Genomic DNA, 16123 nt, shown 5'->3' with positions numbered 1-16123 from the left:
CTTGCCCAAGATCTAGAAGAGGCATAAGATCAAGATTCAAAGGTATGTGTATCAACTAGAAACCCTAACTCTCTAGGTTTTGCTCGAAGATTTTAAAGCACAGCTCAAAACCCTAATTCTTTCAAAAGTATAGTCTCCAATCTATTTGAAATTCCATCCATAAGCAATTGCCCTTGGACTGTTCGAAATGGCTCTCTAACCCTAGGTTTTCAAACCGTGCTTCCCCAAATTTGACTACTAAACACTACAACTCAAGATCTAAACCCTAGTGCCCTATATCTAAAGCTTTGTATTCCAAAATCCTATTCGTGGCGAGTCTTTAAACAAATCCTTCCCTTAAACCCTAACCCTATTTCTTTTCTTAACTCTAATACTAGTTCTTTTTGGAACCTTAACCCTTGTATTCAAATTGTTTGAAATCCTACTCTACTATTCCTTTGAATGATTGTTCTTGAAATCCTTGGGCCTCATCTATTCCCTTTGTGCACAAACACCTTTCAGGGATATTCTTGAACTGTTTTCCCCTATAGTATTATTCTAGGAGGAAGATGTGTTACAAAGACTTTTCGTAATGCTATTCTTGTGAAGAGTGAACTGGTCACTGGTGTGCAAGCGCAATGTGGACGGTACGCAATGTGGACTGTTGCACATTCATAAGGTGTGGACTATTTCGGTCTTTTAGGAGTGGACTGTTATGCGTCCTGTCTAAGGACTCTTTGTTCATGTGGTTGCTATCCTCTATTTCATGATTGATGTACTGTTGGTGTGAGGATTGCATGATCGTTGGATCGTTGGCGTGAGGATTACTACATCTCATCCGATCTGTTGTCTCGTTGTTTGAAATGATGCGTGAAGTACGATAGAGTGTTGTAGAACTTGTTTGTGAACCTGCTACATCCAATGGAGCTGCTTTATGTGGGTTGCTTTGGACTACTGGGCCATTGTGGGCTCCTTTGGAGCCTTCTTATGGGCTGCTGTGGAACCTTTCTGTGGGTTGTTATAAAGCCTTTATGTGGGTTATTGCGAAGCCTTTATGTGGGCTGTTGCGAAGCCTTTGTTTGGGCTGTTGCAAAGACTTGGTTGTTGGATGTGGCTGCTAACTACTAAGCCAATACTATGGCTGCAAGCCATTACTGTGGCTGCCAAGCCATTCATCTTTTTGTGCCATTTCTTGTGTGGCTATCATACCATTTATGTGACCTACCCAAAATATATATATATATATATATATATATATATATATATATATATATATATATATATATATATATACCATTTATGTTGGTCGTTGTGCTTTCCTATGTCTTCTTGGTGTGAATTATTGTTGTGTAGTGATTCTCTTGGTAGAGAAGTGGCTGTGTCAGGGTGAGACTGCCACATGTGATATCTACTCAATAAAGTATCCAAAGTTAGCTTGAGAGTATCTGTTTCAAACTGGGCATGGTGTTATCCACGCTCCAGCTTGATGAGGAGTTTTAAGGATGTTACATTCTTTGATACTCAGTCATTTTTTAGTCCGTCCATCTCGTTGGATCCCTCCCCCTCTACACTTTAGGAGGATTCCTCCATACTCCTATTCTTCCTCTTCCGGTTGTTCCTGATCCCACCCCTGTTTCTACACCTCCGGTGTCCAGTTCCTCCCCTACAGTTGATTCTACTGTTATGCCGACGTCAGCGCCTTGTGCAGCCCCTCTACGTCCACCATTGAAGTAGTATCAGCGTCGGACCAAATCTGTTGCTCATTCAGCCCCGCCCGAGCCATCATCATCTCAGCCGGAGATCCCCACTTCTGAGGTACATTATGACTCTCCCATTGCCTCTCGCACTCGGTCTCGCAGTACTGCTCATCCCATTTCCTCTTTTGTGTCTTATGACTTTCTCACCCCTGTATTTCGTAGTTTTTTTTCGTCTTTGTCCTCTATTTCTCTTCCTAAGACTCTACAGGAGGCACTTGATCATCAAGGCTGGCGGGCGGCTATGGATCTTGAGATGCAGGCCCTTCAGGCCAATCAGACATGGGATTTGGTCCCTCTACCATATGGTGCTCGCCCCGTTGGTTGTCGCTGGGTTTATGCAGTCAAGCACCTTCCTGATGGCATAGTTGAGCGCCTTAAGGCTCGACTTGTTGCCAAAGGGTACACGCAGACATATGAGATTGATTATGGCGAGGCTTTTTCACCAGTTGCGAAAATTCCTTCTGTTCGTGTTCTGCTATCCCTTGCTGTGAATCATGGCTGGCATCTTCATCAGTTGGATGTAAAGAATGCCTTTCTTCATGGTGATTTGGAGGAAGAGGTCTATATGGAGCAACCTCCTAGATATGTTGCTCAGGGGGAGAGATCTTCTCTTATTTGCCGTTTGAGGAAATTCATTTATGGTCTCAAACAATCTCTGAGAGCCTGGTTTGGGAATTCAGTGCTACACTTATTTGCTTTGGCATGAAGCAGTGCGCAGTTGATCACTCCGTCTTCAGTTTTCAGTCTCAGGCTGGTTGTGTTCTGTTGATAGTATATGTCGATGATATCATTATCACTGGTAGCAATACAGGTGGCATTCAGAGGCTCAAATCCTTCCTTCAGACAGAGTTCTCTATTAAGGATTTAGGTCGTCTTCGGTATTTCCTAGGCATTGAGGTTGCCTATTCGACTAGGGTATCTACCTCTCACAGAGGAAGTATGTTCTGGATCTTCTTGATGAGACAGGTTGTTTGGGAGTCAAGCCTGCCTCAACTCCTATGAACCAGAATATGAAATTACTCCTTGAGGAGGGAGTCTTGTTAGAAGATCCAGGGCGATACAGACGGTTAGTTGGTAAGCTCATTTATCTTACTGTTACACGTCCAGATATTACCTTTGCAGTTGTTAGCCAGCATATGAGCTCACCTCGCACTTCACACTGGGCTGCTGTACTCCAGATATTGAGATATCTGAAGAGTTCGCCGGGTAAAGGGTTGTTATTTCAGAGGCATGGGCACCAGAGAATTGAAGGATACACTGATGCAGACTGGGCAGGATCTCCGGCTGATAGGCGGTCTACTACAGGATATTGCACCTTTATTGGAGGTAATCTTGTTTCATGGAGAAGTAAGAAACAAGATGTCGTGTCTAAATCCAGTGCCGAGGCAGAATATAGAGCTATGTCTCATACGAGTGGGGAACATGTGGCTACGTTCCTTACTTTCAGAGATTGGATTTCCTCCTTCTTCTCCAGCTCAGTTATACTGTGACAACAAATCCACCATTTACATTGCCACGAATCCAGTCTTCCATGAGAGGACCAAACATATTGAAGTGGATTGTCATTTCATTAGAGATTTGATTCAGCGAGGCTACATATCTCCCGTGTTTACCAGATCTACAGATCAATTAGCAGACATGTTCACGAAGCCTCTAAGTAGAGCTAAGTTAGTTGATAATTGTAACAAGCTAGGAATGTTAGATATCTACATTCCAGCTTGAGGGGGAGTATTTAACAGGTCTTTAGGTCTTTATTGTAATGCCCAAGGGCATACTTGTCTTTGTACTTTACTCTTTATTATTTATATTACGTGAGTGAGGGGGAGAACCCTAACTCAATCTTTTCTCTCACTCTTTACTTTCTCTCTTTTCTTTATCTCTCTCAACACAATGCAAAGTTTTGGTAAGCTGACTGACTGATAACAAATTAAATGGAGATGTAGGAACACTCAAGACAGATGATAGAGTAAGGACCTCATGGGGTGAAAGAGAACCAATATAAGAAATTGCGGCTTTAGTGCCATCAACAAGAGTGACAAAACGATAATGAGAAGGAAATGACTGAAATGATGTAAGGGATTGAGAGTTACCCATCACATGATTGGATGCCCCAGAATCAATGATCTAGGAGCTAGAGCTAGTGAGTAGGGAAGCAGGTGCAGTACTTGACTGGGCAACACCGGCGGAGCGTGGGGGCTGCTAAGGCGGAGACACTGAAGCTTCTCATAATCAGCTCTGGTGAACTCAAAAGGGTCCTCCTCATAATCAGTAGGGGACGCAACAGAGAGATGGGTAGCGCAGGAGTGGTAGAGCTCCGGATCGAGCACGAAGCAAGTCTCAACACGATGACCATCCCTCTGATAATGAGTGCAATATGGCCGACCACGACCACCAGTACCACGGCCACCACCCGACCACGACCAAAGGAGCCAGTGTCACGACCAAAAGAACCAGTGCCGCGACCAAAGGAGCCTGTGCCACGTCTGGAAGAAGTCCCAGTATCATAAGTAGCAAGGGAGGAACCCTCCGAAGGAAGCGTAGTAGAGGAGCCGCCCGAGACACACTGCTAAGCACGAGAGTAAATCTCCGTGAGAGAGGGTATGGCACCTGAGCCAATCATCTGCTGACGGAAGGGTAAGTACTCCGGGCCCAAAAACTCAAGATAGTGGAAAGCCTGAAGCTGATCCCGCTGACAAGCAAGAACCGTCAGATCTGAAGTGGGGCATAAACACATCCAGCTGCTGGCATAGAGAGATGAACCTGCTGTAATGGTCGGTGATGGATAAGTCACCGCACTCAAATCGAATCCACTCTGAGTAGGTCGCACAAATGCGAGTAAGGTTATCAACCCCAGAGAACATGAGAGCAGCATTCTTCCAAATATCCTTGGCAGTCCCCACCAAGTCCATCATCAGGCGAGCAATATGAGGAGTCATACTCTGCCGTAGTAACGTGCGAACCATCGCATCATCCTGACGCCACTGGTCATAGGATGGATCAGAGGAGGGTGGAGGACCCCACTCAATGAGAGAGACTCTGCCTCGAGCGAGGTGATAGTTCTCAACAGCTCTCCACAAGCTAAGATAATTGGAGCCGTCGAGGCGCTCCGAAGTCATCTGGGGAAAGGACTGCTCGACAGATGGAGAACACATCATGGAATGGTAGCTCGAAGAAGAAGGAGCCGATGGAGGGGAAGTCACACTGTCAGTAGGTGAGGTTGAGGCAGGAAGATCCGAAGTAGTCGAGGTATCCATAGGAAGAGAAGTGGCTCACTAAGACCTGAAAAAAGATGATATAGATGAGGACAAAGAGAAGTCACAGAATGGACTCCATTTGAATGGCGCGGCTCCGATGATGAAAGATAAAGAGAAGAGCCATAGGAGGACGAATCAAATAAGGAAGCATATAGTGAAAGCTATGGCCAAGAGCGAGAACAGATCGGAGCCGCGGAGTAGGGAGAAATGACGAAAAGAGGGGTTTAGGTCATTGAGAGGAAGAAAAAGGAGAGGGATATAGGGTTGAGGGATTTAGAGATTTAGGGGAGAAGGTGATAGGGAAGATGCGAGAGAGAGTGAGGGGCGAGAGTGTGAGGATGGCTGGAGAAGAGAGAGGAAATGGAGCGAGAGAGGGAGGGAGGGGCTGGAAAAGAGGGGCGAGAGGAGAGAGGGTCTGGAGCGAGAGAGGTGGGGGGGCTGGGGAAGAGGGGCGGGGACAAGAGAGGAAGGCGTAGGGGCTGTAGAGAGGGAGGCGGGGGGAGCGAGTGGCTTGGGTGAGGGAAGAGCTGGAGCAAGAGTGGGAGGGGGTCTGGCGAAGGGGAGCGGCGGCAAGAGGAGGAGGTGGGGGTTGGGGAAGGGGGGCGGTGGCAAGAGGAAGAGTTGGGGGGCTAGAGAGAGTGAGACGGGATGAGAGAGGTTCTGGGGACCATGGAGATGGATTAGGGCATGGGGAAGATGAAGTTGGAGATGGGTCTAGGGCATGGGTGGAGGAAATGAGGGAGAAGAAGATGGAGATGAATCTCCAATGAAGGTCCCTGGGGCACACAAACCCTAGGGCTCTGATACCATGTTGTGAGAGAAAGAGATGAGGAAATGAGAATGAGGTAGGGTCTTTCCCCTTCACTCAAAGTATTTATATTAAAGATGAAAAGGGAAAAGACTACTATGCCCTTATGGCATACACATAAATATCCAACATTTAGAAACAAAGATCCTACTGGGATTGGTAGGAATCTCTATGATATTGGCAATTTGTGCGATGGTTCTTTTCTGGTGTTACCGGTCTGCTAATTCTAACATGGTAGAAGTTATGGCACTTAAAAATAGCATCCTGTGTCAACGGAGCTTAGCTCAATGAGTTGATTGTTGAGGGAAGAGAGGGGGTGGGGCCGTGGGAGAGGTGCTCGCTTAATGAGTTTATGTCATCCATTGTTTTATGAAGGGAGGTCGATACACTTGGAGATTTTCCACCACAATCGAGGAGATTCTTGACTATATTGACTGGCAGTCTCCTCACTTTCATAATTCCTATAGGTTAGCAAATAGGAAGGCCGATGGTCTAGCCCAAGGTGGTGGGTTATAGAGGACACCTTGTTGTTCGTGACCCTTACCTTTTCGATGATCCAATTTGAGCCTCTGTCTCTGTCTAAATGATATCATTTTAGAATTTATTCACGTCTTGGTCCCTTCTATTTCTTCTTTTTGCTTATCTGAATAAAGCTTCTTTGCCATTCAAAAATGAAAACTTTCACCGTAATTTAGTCATCAATCAGTTTCTAGGAAATCTTCAATGTTCTTTTGCTTTGAGCTTGGGTTGCCTTGACTACTAGAAATTTAAATGATTTCTGGAACAACGTTAGTCTATAGAAGTTGTGTTGGTGTTGCTCCAGTAGGTGGAAATGTAGCCCAACATGTTAGGTTGGGTTCATTTCGATAGTCTTTTTTGACTCTCATGTGATGCAGCAAACAAAAAAGAAAAGATGAAAGTGCATGATAATTCTGTTCATCATGTTGCAATATAGACCAACCTATCAGCTTATTGTTATGTTGATAGTTTTTAGTTACCGGAAGCTCCTTAGAATGGTTGGAATCTCTTCTTAGTTCCAAAATTTAGCAGAAGCACTCTTCCATCATGTTTCATCTTAATTAAGAGTCGACTTCCTATTTGGATTATTAATTTTTTTTTCTGAAGGAGTATTTTTCTCCTGGTATGCCAAAATAGTGTTTTAAAAACTAGAAATACTCCTACATAGCTCTGTTGGAGTGTTTAAAACTTAAAGAACTCATTGTAAGTTTGAATACAGCTTATGTGAAATGTTTTTCTAACTCCTAAGGGTAGTTTTGTAATAGAGTTTAACATTAAAGCTAGGTGACTAAAAGGTCAATATTCTAAGACTATAAATCCCCCAAACTTGTAAACCTAATCAACTGTGAAATCCACATTAACTTGCTTGTAATCGTAACCTACACTTACCCACCCTCCGTAAACGACCGTAATCCAATCCTTTCCTATACATATATTGTGTACTTTCAATAATGCTTTCTATAAGCCTCATGTCCACTTCCCATGGCACTTTTCACCCGCTTCCTCTTCTCCTTTAGTGGTGTATACTTGTATGAGAGTTTCCAATTGCAGTGCACAGAAAACAAGGAATGGCTTGTTTTCATTTTCTGCACTAGTTGATCTTATGTTGCTGGAAATCCTTGAACTGGTGCTACAGAAACTTCAATAAATCCCAGGTGGTGTGCAGATGGAAAAGGAAAATTACTGGTATTTGTCTGTAAATTGGACTATCCAAGATAGGAACTTGTGAATAGCTTAAGAATTATACAAGTGTTGCTTGTGTATTCAAGGCTTTGTTCTTTGACCTAGAGATCGGGGTGGGTTCAATCCCGGCTTACCTACCAAAAAAAGGTGTTTTTCATGTTTTATGTGATTGGTGTTTAAATCATCAATTTTGTGTTCTGCTTTATATGGGTTTCAATTTAACAAAATTCAAATCCATCCTTAAGTATGCAATAATCCGAAGACTATCAACATTTTTTCAGGAAGCCGCATTAAACCTTCAAGTGCTCACATCTCAAGAATTTGATGAACTAGTTGTGCCTGAGAAGATGATTGGCCCCTCCGACTGAAAGCAGAACGATTAATGAGCTCATTAGCACAGCTTCCCAGTTTATCTTACTCTAGAGCCAATCTCCCTGTATTTCCATTTTTGCACCCATCTCCGAATTTTCGCATTCGGCGGCAACAAAGAATCCTCAGAAGCTAATAAAGGTGTGATTTCTTTGGCAATGTTTTTTCATGATTATTCTGCGACATTTACAATGAGTATGTCTAATTTTATTCCAGTTTATTAACCATAATCTTAGCAGTATGATTGGTTAATAACAGAAAATAACAGAGCACTTTCTTTTAACGGGAAACAAACAATGAAGTAGCCTCAGTAAAATAATTATCATTCACAGAGAAATGATTAATTTTATATTGTCAATTAAGCTGATATGCACATGATTTTACTTATTTCTTTTTCTCCACTCTAAGAAGAATGTTCCAATGCATAACATATATACTGATTATTATCATTCCAAAGAAGAAGAAAAAACATATACACTGATTATGATATGTAAATGTAATGTGCATGATTACAATCTGACTGTTCAGATGCTCTCCTGACTTGCTTTGTGGGGCCATAATTAGCAAATACGTCATCCCCGTATTATCACCTTTAGATCATGATCTGATGGTTTATGCTATACCACGGAACATTTGCCTATTTACCAAAATACACATTTTTTCTTCGAGATATGACTTCAATACCCATAAACAAACCAAAAGGCCTTCAGCACAATCAAAACACAGTCAAAAGCTATCCTCGATACCTAGGTTTAAATCATCCATGTCAACCCTTCTGGTTTCAATCTGCGTTGTCATAATTTGCGCAAGACATTGTATACTACGACTTGTTGCATATACCATATCTACCATACACAGTATGTGTCTACTAATCAGAGGATCATTATCCAATTATCCACCATGTGGGTGTCCCGTATCCAAAAACTTGTCGTGAAGAGACTATATTAGCCATCGGATCAGCCCAAAAATGGACAGTGGAGAAAAAGTTGATAACAAAGAGCATTGCGTCTGTTTGATGGTTTAACTTGAATTTTGGTTATTAGAAACTTTAAAATGTACTAGGGCTCGACCTTTTGTGTGTTGCTGATTTATTTTGAAGACAATTCGTGTTCTGCTGCTGTAATTCAACCATAACAAGGTTAACAGGGTTGAAGCTAGCAATCATCTGACGAGGGGTGTCAATGGATCCACTTCAGATCGAATCCACCTATGTCTTGTTCACGATCCATTTGAATCCCTTATCAATCGGATCATTTTAGGGTTTTGTTGGATCCTACTTTCTAAGTCTGGGCCAAAATCTATTTCAAATCGGACCATTCATCGGGCTGTCCTAGCTCCCACTTATGTTTTACACAGTTAGGACGGTTAGGGTGGGAAGAAACTCGGTCAAAATTAAGTGAGAAAATATAATTGTCTGTTGCTTTGAGTAGGATTTTTAAATCTTGCAAAAAATACCCCTCATGAATAGACATAAATGAACGAAAATATAAAGGTTATTTTCTTACATAGGCGCCCTCCATTCGAATCTAGGATGCTCTGTCAGATTTATTGGCTACAGCTGTGCATTGATCCAAAATAATTTTGGACCTTAGGATATGGATTCAATGGGCACGGTTCAGATCCAACAGGTTCAGATCCAGTTGTTGTGCCCAAATCCTGTCCATTGACGTTCGGATTTGGGTCCATTATCATTCCTACAAATGTATGTAGCTCCGGTTTATTCAGTGGGGAAGATAAAAAGACCTCTTGGGTTCTCGAAGAAAAGAAGAGCCAAGAAAATCTAACCTAGCTTTTAAGTTTAGCCGCCTCCTCAAAGATTTTGATAAGAAGTTGCTATGTCAACCGACTCTGGTTCTTCATCTAAGAAGAGGAAGGCGGTCACATTTGAGATAAATGATCTACAGTTTCTTAGGGCCTTGCAATATGATGAAGCGATGGCGGCAGAATTATGTCCGACACCTAAGGAAATCTCCATGGGAATTTGGAAGAGGCAGTGGAAACAATTTAAGAAGGATGCACTGGCCAACAAGGATAGCCTTCTAAAGGTATCAGGAAGTCTGACCCAAAAGAGACATTTGTCAAAATGTATAAACTTTCTTTCTTTAAGGAAGCCCTGGAAGAGGAGCGAAGAGCCCGTCGTCAACGTTGGGCGGAGGTTAGAGCGGCAGAATTATGTCCGACACCTAAGGAAATCTCCATGGGAATTTGGAAGAGGCAGTGGAAACAATTTAAGAAGGATGCACTGGCCAACAAGGATAGCCTTCTAAAGGTATCAGGAAGTCTGACCCAAAAGAGACATTTGTCAAAATGTATAAACTTTCTTTCTTTAAGGAAGCCCTGGAAGAGGAGCGAAGAGCCCGTCGTCAACGTTGGGCGGAGGTTAGAGCGGCAGAGATTGAGCGTTTGGAGAAATTGATGGTTACTCAGTTGATGTACCTCAGGAGTCACGGGATTCCTTGGATCGGGAAGTCAGCATGGAGGTTCGGACTTGGATGGGAGAGGATCTGGAAAGACGAGGTGGATTCAAGGTTGATAGATTTTGTGGAATCAGAAGAAAACAGAGTTATTCCCTCTAAGGAAATGGATGAGCTGCTGGCTATAGGGGATGTCTTCGGAATAGGTTTTGACGATGATTTGGAAGCCACAAAGAATTTGTTTCGGTCAATGGCTATTGGGGATTTGAAAGAACTAAGGGAGGTTGGTATTGAGAAGAAAGGTGAGGAAAAGGGGGCCGAGGGTAGTAACCCTGAATGAAAGGCCTTCCAGCCACAGGAAAAAAAAGGCGAGAACGTGAAGGAGAAAAGAAAAAAAAGGAAAAAGGAAAAAGAGGAAGAAGAGAACAGTAATGGAATAGACAGAGAAGTGTTGGCAAAAGGGAAATTCAGTAAGAATTTCAATCTAGCGCGTTTGGTGGTATTTAGGTTCGTTTCTCATCAGGGAGTTTCAAATTGGGTTTATAGGTCTTCTAGGGTTAAATCCCTTTCATATTCTTCCAAGATTTCTATCGTTTAATAGCACTGTGATTTGTCTGTCACTATCCAGAAATTGTCATTTTTCCATAGCTATAGTTTGAGAGATTCATTCTTTCGCTTAGGCTTTCCTATCTGAATATTTTAGCTTTGCTATATCTTCCTGAAAGTTTCTCTTTTCTTCTGGACTCTTTGAGATCCTGGAGGCAAGTTTTGGTAGTTTCTGATGATCCATTCAGCTTGAAGTTTTAAGAGGTTTTGTTTAGGAGTTCTTTAACTATTCGCAGTCTCGAAAAGATATGGGTGATAGTTTTAAATATGGTTATAGAAAATGTAAAGATTGCACTCAGCAGAATAGAGAAAAGGAATGCTTGGTTTCTATTGTAATTTTTGGTTATTTTGATTACTTTTTGAATTGGTCTCGGGTATGCCCGTGCCAATTCACCTTAATATTTTGTATTGCAGGCTGGGACCCCTGGTCCCGATTGCTATCTGAATATTAATGAAATATGTCACTTTTCAAAAAAAAAAAAAAAAAAAGTGGGGAAGATAAAGAGATAAGTTGTGTTAGGTACCCGACCAATACACCAAAAGCTCCAGAGTTGATGGAACACGTTAGGCTAGTCCTTTAAACATGTCCCATACTAGGATGGGTACCACCTAGTACCATACCTAGGCAGGCCCCCACTTAGGACCGTAGCAAGTTGTTAGTGCAGAGATTTTATGAGTGCAGGGAAACCTATCTTGTGCTGGCAGTCTCTGTACGGTGTTTGGATATTGGAAGGCTCATCTGGTGGACCCCGCTGAGAGTGGGCATCTGTGGCTGCAAGTGATTGGACGAATTAAAAAGGGAAGTGATATATTCGCCCCCTTTCTTCCCCGGGCCACCCACCAAATCAACGTATTTTCGCCCTCCCTCGTTTTATGGCACGTCTCGCCACCAGGAAATTATTTTATGACAAATCGGTGACTCCATAGTGGTGAGATAGGGGTAGGGCGGTAAAAAAGCTATCTATAATCCGTAGAGAGAAATTCAGACCAAAACAGGACTCTGGCAATATTAAAACATGGGACTGATGATAGCCATCTCCCACATAAAAGAAGAATTTGAACCTTTTCTTGTACATTTCTAATTTTCTTCATTCCATATACCCTTGCATGATATACCAAGAGCTATAAACGTACAACCGTGTAAAACACCAACTTTCAAGTAGAAACAGTATATAACTCCTGACCTTAGTTCTAAATTCTAAAGCATCCATTACAGAACTACTTGAAGAGATTTCTGTCCCCTCTGATTTCACTGTATGATCAAGCAACAACTTTGCATATGCGACTCAAAGGGTCCCACATAGCTGGGAGAAGGAACAGCCTATTGTTTACACTGTAAACATTATAGCTAGCCTTGCTCTTCTGATCAATCATCAACTTTCCGGGATACCCCGGATATGCATCAGCTCCAAATATTCCAGCACATGCTGTGACAGCCTCTAATGGTGCAAGTGCATCACCTTGGAAATACCCATTCTTAAATGGGTTTGTAGCAGTCCCTGCAAGAATCGTCGCTATGTTCATAACCATCCCATCAATGCCAACACTATTGGGTGCTATAAGTGCTGGTCCGGGCGGTCCATATACTGGAACCGCATATGGCCATGCACAAAGGCTTGGACACTGGGTGCCCGGGTCGCCCACATGGGCTAGAGCCACCCTCTGCCTTGGAGAGACAGATATGGTATCATGAAAACCACATGAGTCCATGCAAAATCGTTCTACGGTGACATCAGAAGCTGTTAATACGAAGTAAACACCATTGGGATCGATTGGGAAGGCTCGTTTTGCTATGTTGTTTTTCACTAGAGTAGCCATCTGGGTTCGCTTAAGACTCTTCCCTAATGAAAATACGGCATCGTAGACTTGGCCGGCGAGTTTGACTGTGCCGGAAATTGGTTTTCGGGTCATGTCTTTGTATGCTTGGGTGGTTTTCCACCACGTCAAGACGGTGGGTTTTCCACGGATAGTGGAATCCGTCAAGGGGTTGAAGGACGCGAAGAAATCGGAGATGGTGGTCTTATGAGATGGTGAGAAGGCTCCATACCAGATGAGGTAGATGTTGATGCTTCTAGGTCCAGTTAGTAGAGGACCCTTGTGGTATAGAAGTTGGGTAGTGCTAGGAACTAGGGAAGATGGTTGTTTTGGTTGTGGGTTTAGCCCATGAGACCATGGGGTTATAGCCAAGGCAAGGATAGTCATGAAGGAAAAGAGTCTAGTTCTACACAGCTTGGCCATTCTCATTTGGGTTTTTTTGTGAGAAAGTTGATTGTAGTGTTCTTGGTGTAAACTTGGGCTTTTATAGAGGGTGTTGGCTTTTTGAGAGGCATTGACTATTAGAGTCCAAGATAAATGGGTGATGGGAATGGGGGTATAGAGCTACATGGAAGATGAGGAAAAGCATGACGACTTTCATGGATGTATCAATGATTGGGGTGTCATTCAATATAAATGCTAAACTGCACTAAATTGACATTAATTAATATTTTAATAGTGAGGAATGTCTTCTAGTATACACTGAAACTTTGTGTATAAACCATCTCTCCCATCGATCTCACCTGACTTGTCGATCTCTGCTGTTGGAGGATCCAGATCAATAGAGTGTCCACTAATTATGAAAGTGAGGTGGTAGTATATACACTAAGTTTCCATGTATAGTTTTCCAATGGCTCCTCTTGGATACAGAATTGGTACATGTATCTTCTAGACCAATATTCTTCCTACCCATATAATTTATGGCAAATATGCTAAGAGGGTGGCATATCAATCTGGCCAACCTGGCCCAAGTTCAGGACAAGAGAATTAATGGAGGAATAAACGACGGAAATTAAAACAGTGAGTTCCTAACATGCTCTGGCCAGCTAAATCCTAGAGCTTGGGTCCATGGTTCAGCGATTGAGAACCATCGATATAGTGGGTTATACCAAGGATGGGTGTTCCCCTTGCATCAGATTATCTAAGTTTGTACAGTTTTGTATTGCTCGGCTCGATCCTCATAAAAATAGCTTTTAATAAAGTGGGATAGCTGATCCCAATGTATTCCATGGAAAATAGAATTTACTAGGACATGAAAGCTATGGAAGCTCCATTTCTTTCCACGTAAAATGGGAGTAAAATAAACTAAAAGGGGTGTAACTTTTGTTTCTTTCAAAGTAAAATGGGTGTAAAACAAATTTTACCCATTTAAAATGGGCAGTGATAAATCTAATAACTAAAGGAACATAGCCATAATGACAATGGGAATGGGCGTAAAATCTGTTTTGTACCCAAAACAGAGCTTACAAAGGCCTCTGAAAGGATGCCAGGTTGTGAATCTCCTGGCATTCAAATTGCAAAGGTGAAGTCTACTCAAAGCCACCATATTGAGATTGACTGAAACCCACCCAACCGTGTGCATATTGATGGCTGAGAGTTATGGACGATTCATAGGGATTTAGGCTGAATGAACATATCAATAGCATGGGCTCCATCTAATTATTGCTTCGGATAAGCTCTTAGCCTATGGTTACTGATTTATAATGGAATAAATCTCTTATTAGTATGCTGATTGATTGATTTTTGGATAAGACTTTTGGCCTGTGGTTGGAGTTGGTCTTCCTTTTTTCCTTCTCTCTTGCTTTCTTCATCAAGCAACTTCAAGGTTGGAATTTTAAGTTTTTTAGTATATGTTCAAAGTTCTTATTATTAAGCTCCATTTTCTTTAGACGTTAAGGCTCTCTTCACTTGCCTTCTTGAGAAAGAAAGGAGAAGAAAGTAAGCCAAAATTTCCCGTGATTGGACATGATTTGACATTTTCTGCTGTTCACTTGTTTTCTCGGGAAAGCATAATTACATAAGTAGAAAATATAAATAATGACGTGGAAAACGAACTTTCTTGCACTTTCCCTTTAGAGGTGAGAAAATCACTTTCCTGAGAAAACCACTTTGCCTGCATACTTTCTTTTCCTTTCTCGGCCAAGTGAACAACGGAATTTTCTCACAAAATGAATTTTCTCACAGTTTCTTTTCCTTTCTTTTCCAGTTTTCCACGTCAGATTCTTTTCCTTTCCTTTCTTTTCCTGCTGCTAGAAAACAAGTGAACAGAGCCTAAGGCTCTTTCTTTTGATGGAAAAATGGACGTAAAATTTGTTTTATGTTGTAAAAATGAACATTAAACAAATTTTACTTCCATTTTTACCTTGGAAGAAAGGAAGCCTCAGTGTAAAAATGGACGTAAATTTTGTTTTATGTTGTAAAAATGAACATTAAACAAATTTTACTTCCATTTTTACATTGAAAGAAAGGAAGCCTAAGTGTAAAAATGGGTGTAAAATTTGTTTTACCCCCATTGTACTTTGAAAGAGATAGGACCTTTGCACGTGGAAACTAAGCTACACGCCATAACTAGTTGGTGTCGCGGCACAATCTGTAGCTTTCCACATTAAAATGTCGGTCTAAAAAGTTGAAAATTGTAAATGTGATTGGACTCTCTTTTATTGATATAGGGTCCCACTGCAATTAGGATGCATTTGGCCATTTGGGTTGCCAGAATCAGGCACTGGAATCAGCATCCCATTCCAAGTCCGTATAGGCATTTGGTTTAAAAAATAGATGGAATCAAGAGGGCGAAGATGAAATCAGGGGCGTAATTAAATGGGAGGAAAATAGCATAATCTATTTCATGTCCTAAGATGTGGTATTCTGATTACTCTCAGGATAGAATGAAATTTTTATTTATTTTTTTTCTATTTTTTTTCTATTTCATTTATTGGCGAATCAGAATAGGATGCCGATTCCGATTCCTGATTCGTGCAAATCCAAACGCATCCTTAGCTGTGTCAATTGATTGGATTCAATCTTGGGAATGAAAAGCCCGAATCTGAATCAGATCCGACTACAAGGTAAATTTTGGATTTGGCATGTGGATCCAACCCGTTGATACGGCGGAGACCAAGAAATGAATGGTTTAGATCATCCATTCATGAGGGCCCCACTTATAATGCAAAATCTCATATTCACCTATTATTAAATTTGATCTGCCGTTTTATTTGACCACTCCCTCCAAGTATCGACTCATGCACCTTTGCCAGGAAGGATACCTTTGAGAGGACCCAACCATGGTGACATTTCACCAATCCTGATTTAAGTCTTCGACCTGTCTGTCATGATCCTAAATAATTTCAAACCTTAGGATATGGATCCAATGGACGCCATCAGACCCACTTGCTCTGCCTAAATTCTTGTCTATTAACATTC

General features: G+C 41.9%; 2 protein-coding genes across 3 annotated transcripts in view; one reads left to right on the top strand and one right to left on the bottom strand.

Annotated features, from left to right (window-relative positions):
* LOC143883244 (fumarate hydratase 1, mitochondrial-like) overlaps positions 1 to 8237 on the top strand; it is a 29182-nt gene extending 20945 nt beyond the window's left edge. For both annotated transcript variants that reach the window (XM_077386593.1, XM_077386597.1), the window contains exon 18: positions 7781 to 8237. In XM_077386593.1, the coding sequence (XP_077242708.1) occupies positions 7781 to 7867 (87 nt within the window). In that variant the 3' untranslated portion in view covers positions 7868 to 8237. The remainder of the gene's footprint in view (positions 1 to 7780) is intronic.
* A 3660-nt stretch (positions 8238 to 11897) lies between these two features.
* LOC143848226 (protein EXORDIUM-like 2) lies at positions 11898 to 13219 on the bottom strand. Its single transcript, XM_077357151.1, has one exon. The coding sequence runs from the start codon at positions 13130 to 13132 to the stop codon at positions 12149 to 12151; it is 984 nt and encodes a 327-aa protein (XP_077213266.1). The 5' UTR covers positions 13133 to 13219; the 3' UTR covers positions 11898 to 12148.
* Positions 13220 to 16123: the final 2904 nt, after the last annotated feature.

The sequence above is a fragment of the Tasmannia lanceolata genome, unplaced genomic scaffold (genome assembly GCF_043159265.1).
Source record: "Tasmannia lanceolata isolate RefF3 unplaced genomic scaffold, GAP_Taslan_0.1 ptg000002l, whole genome shotgun sequence".
NCBI classification, from domain to species: Eukaryota; Viridiplantae; Streptophyta; class Magnoliopsida; order Canellales; family Winteraceae; genus Tasmannia; species Tasmannia lanceolata.
The sequence above is the reverse complement of the archived record's forward strand: the minus strand, read 5'-3'. Positions and strand labels throughout refer to the sequence as shown.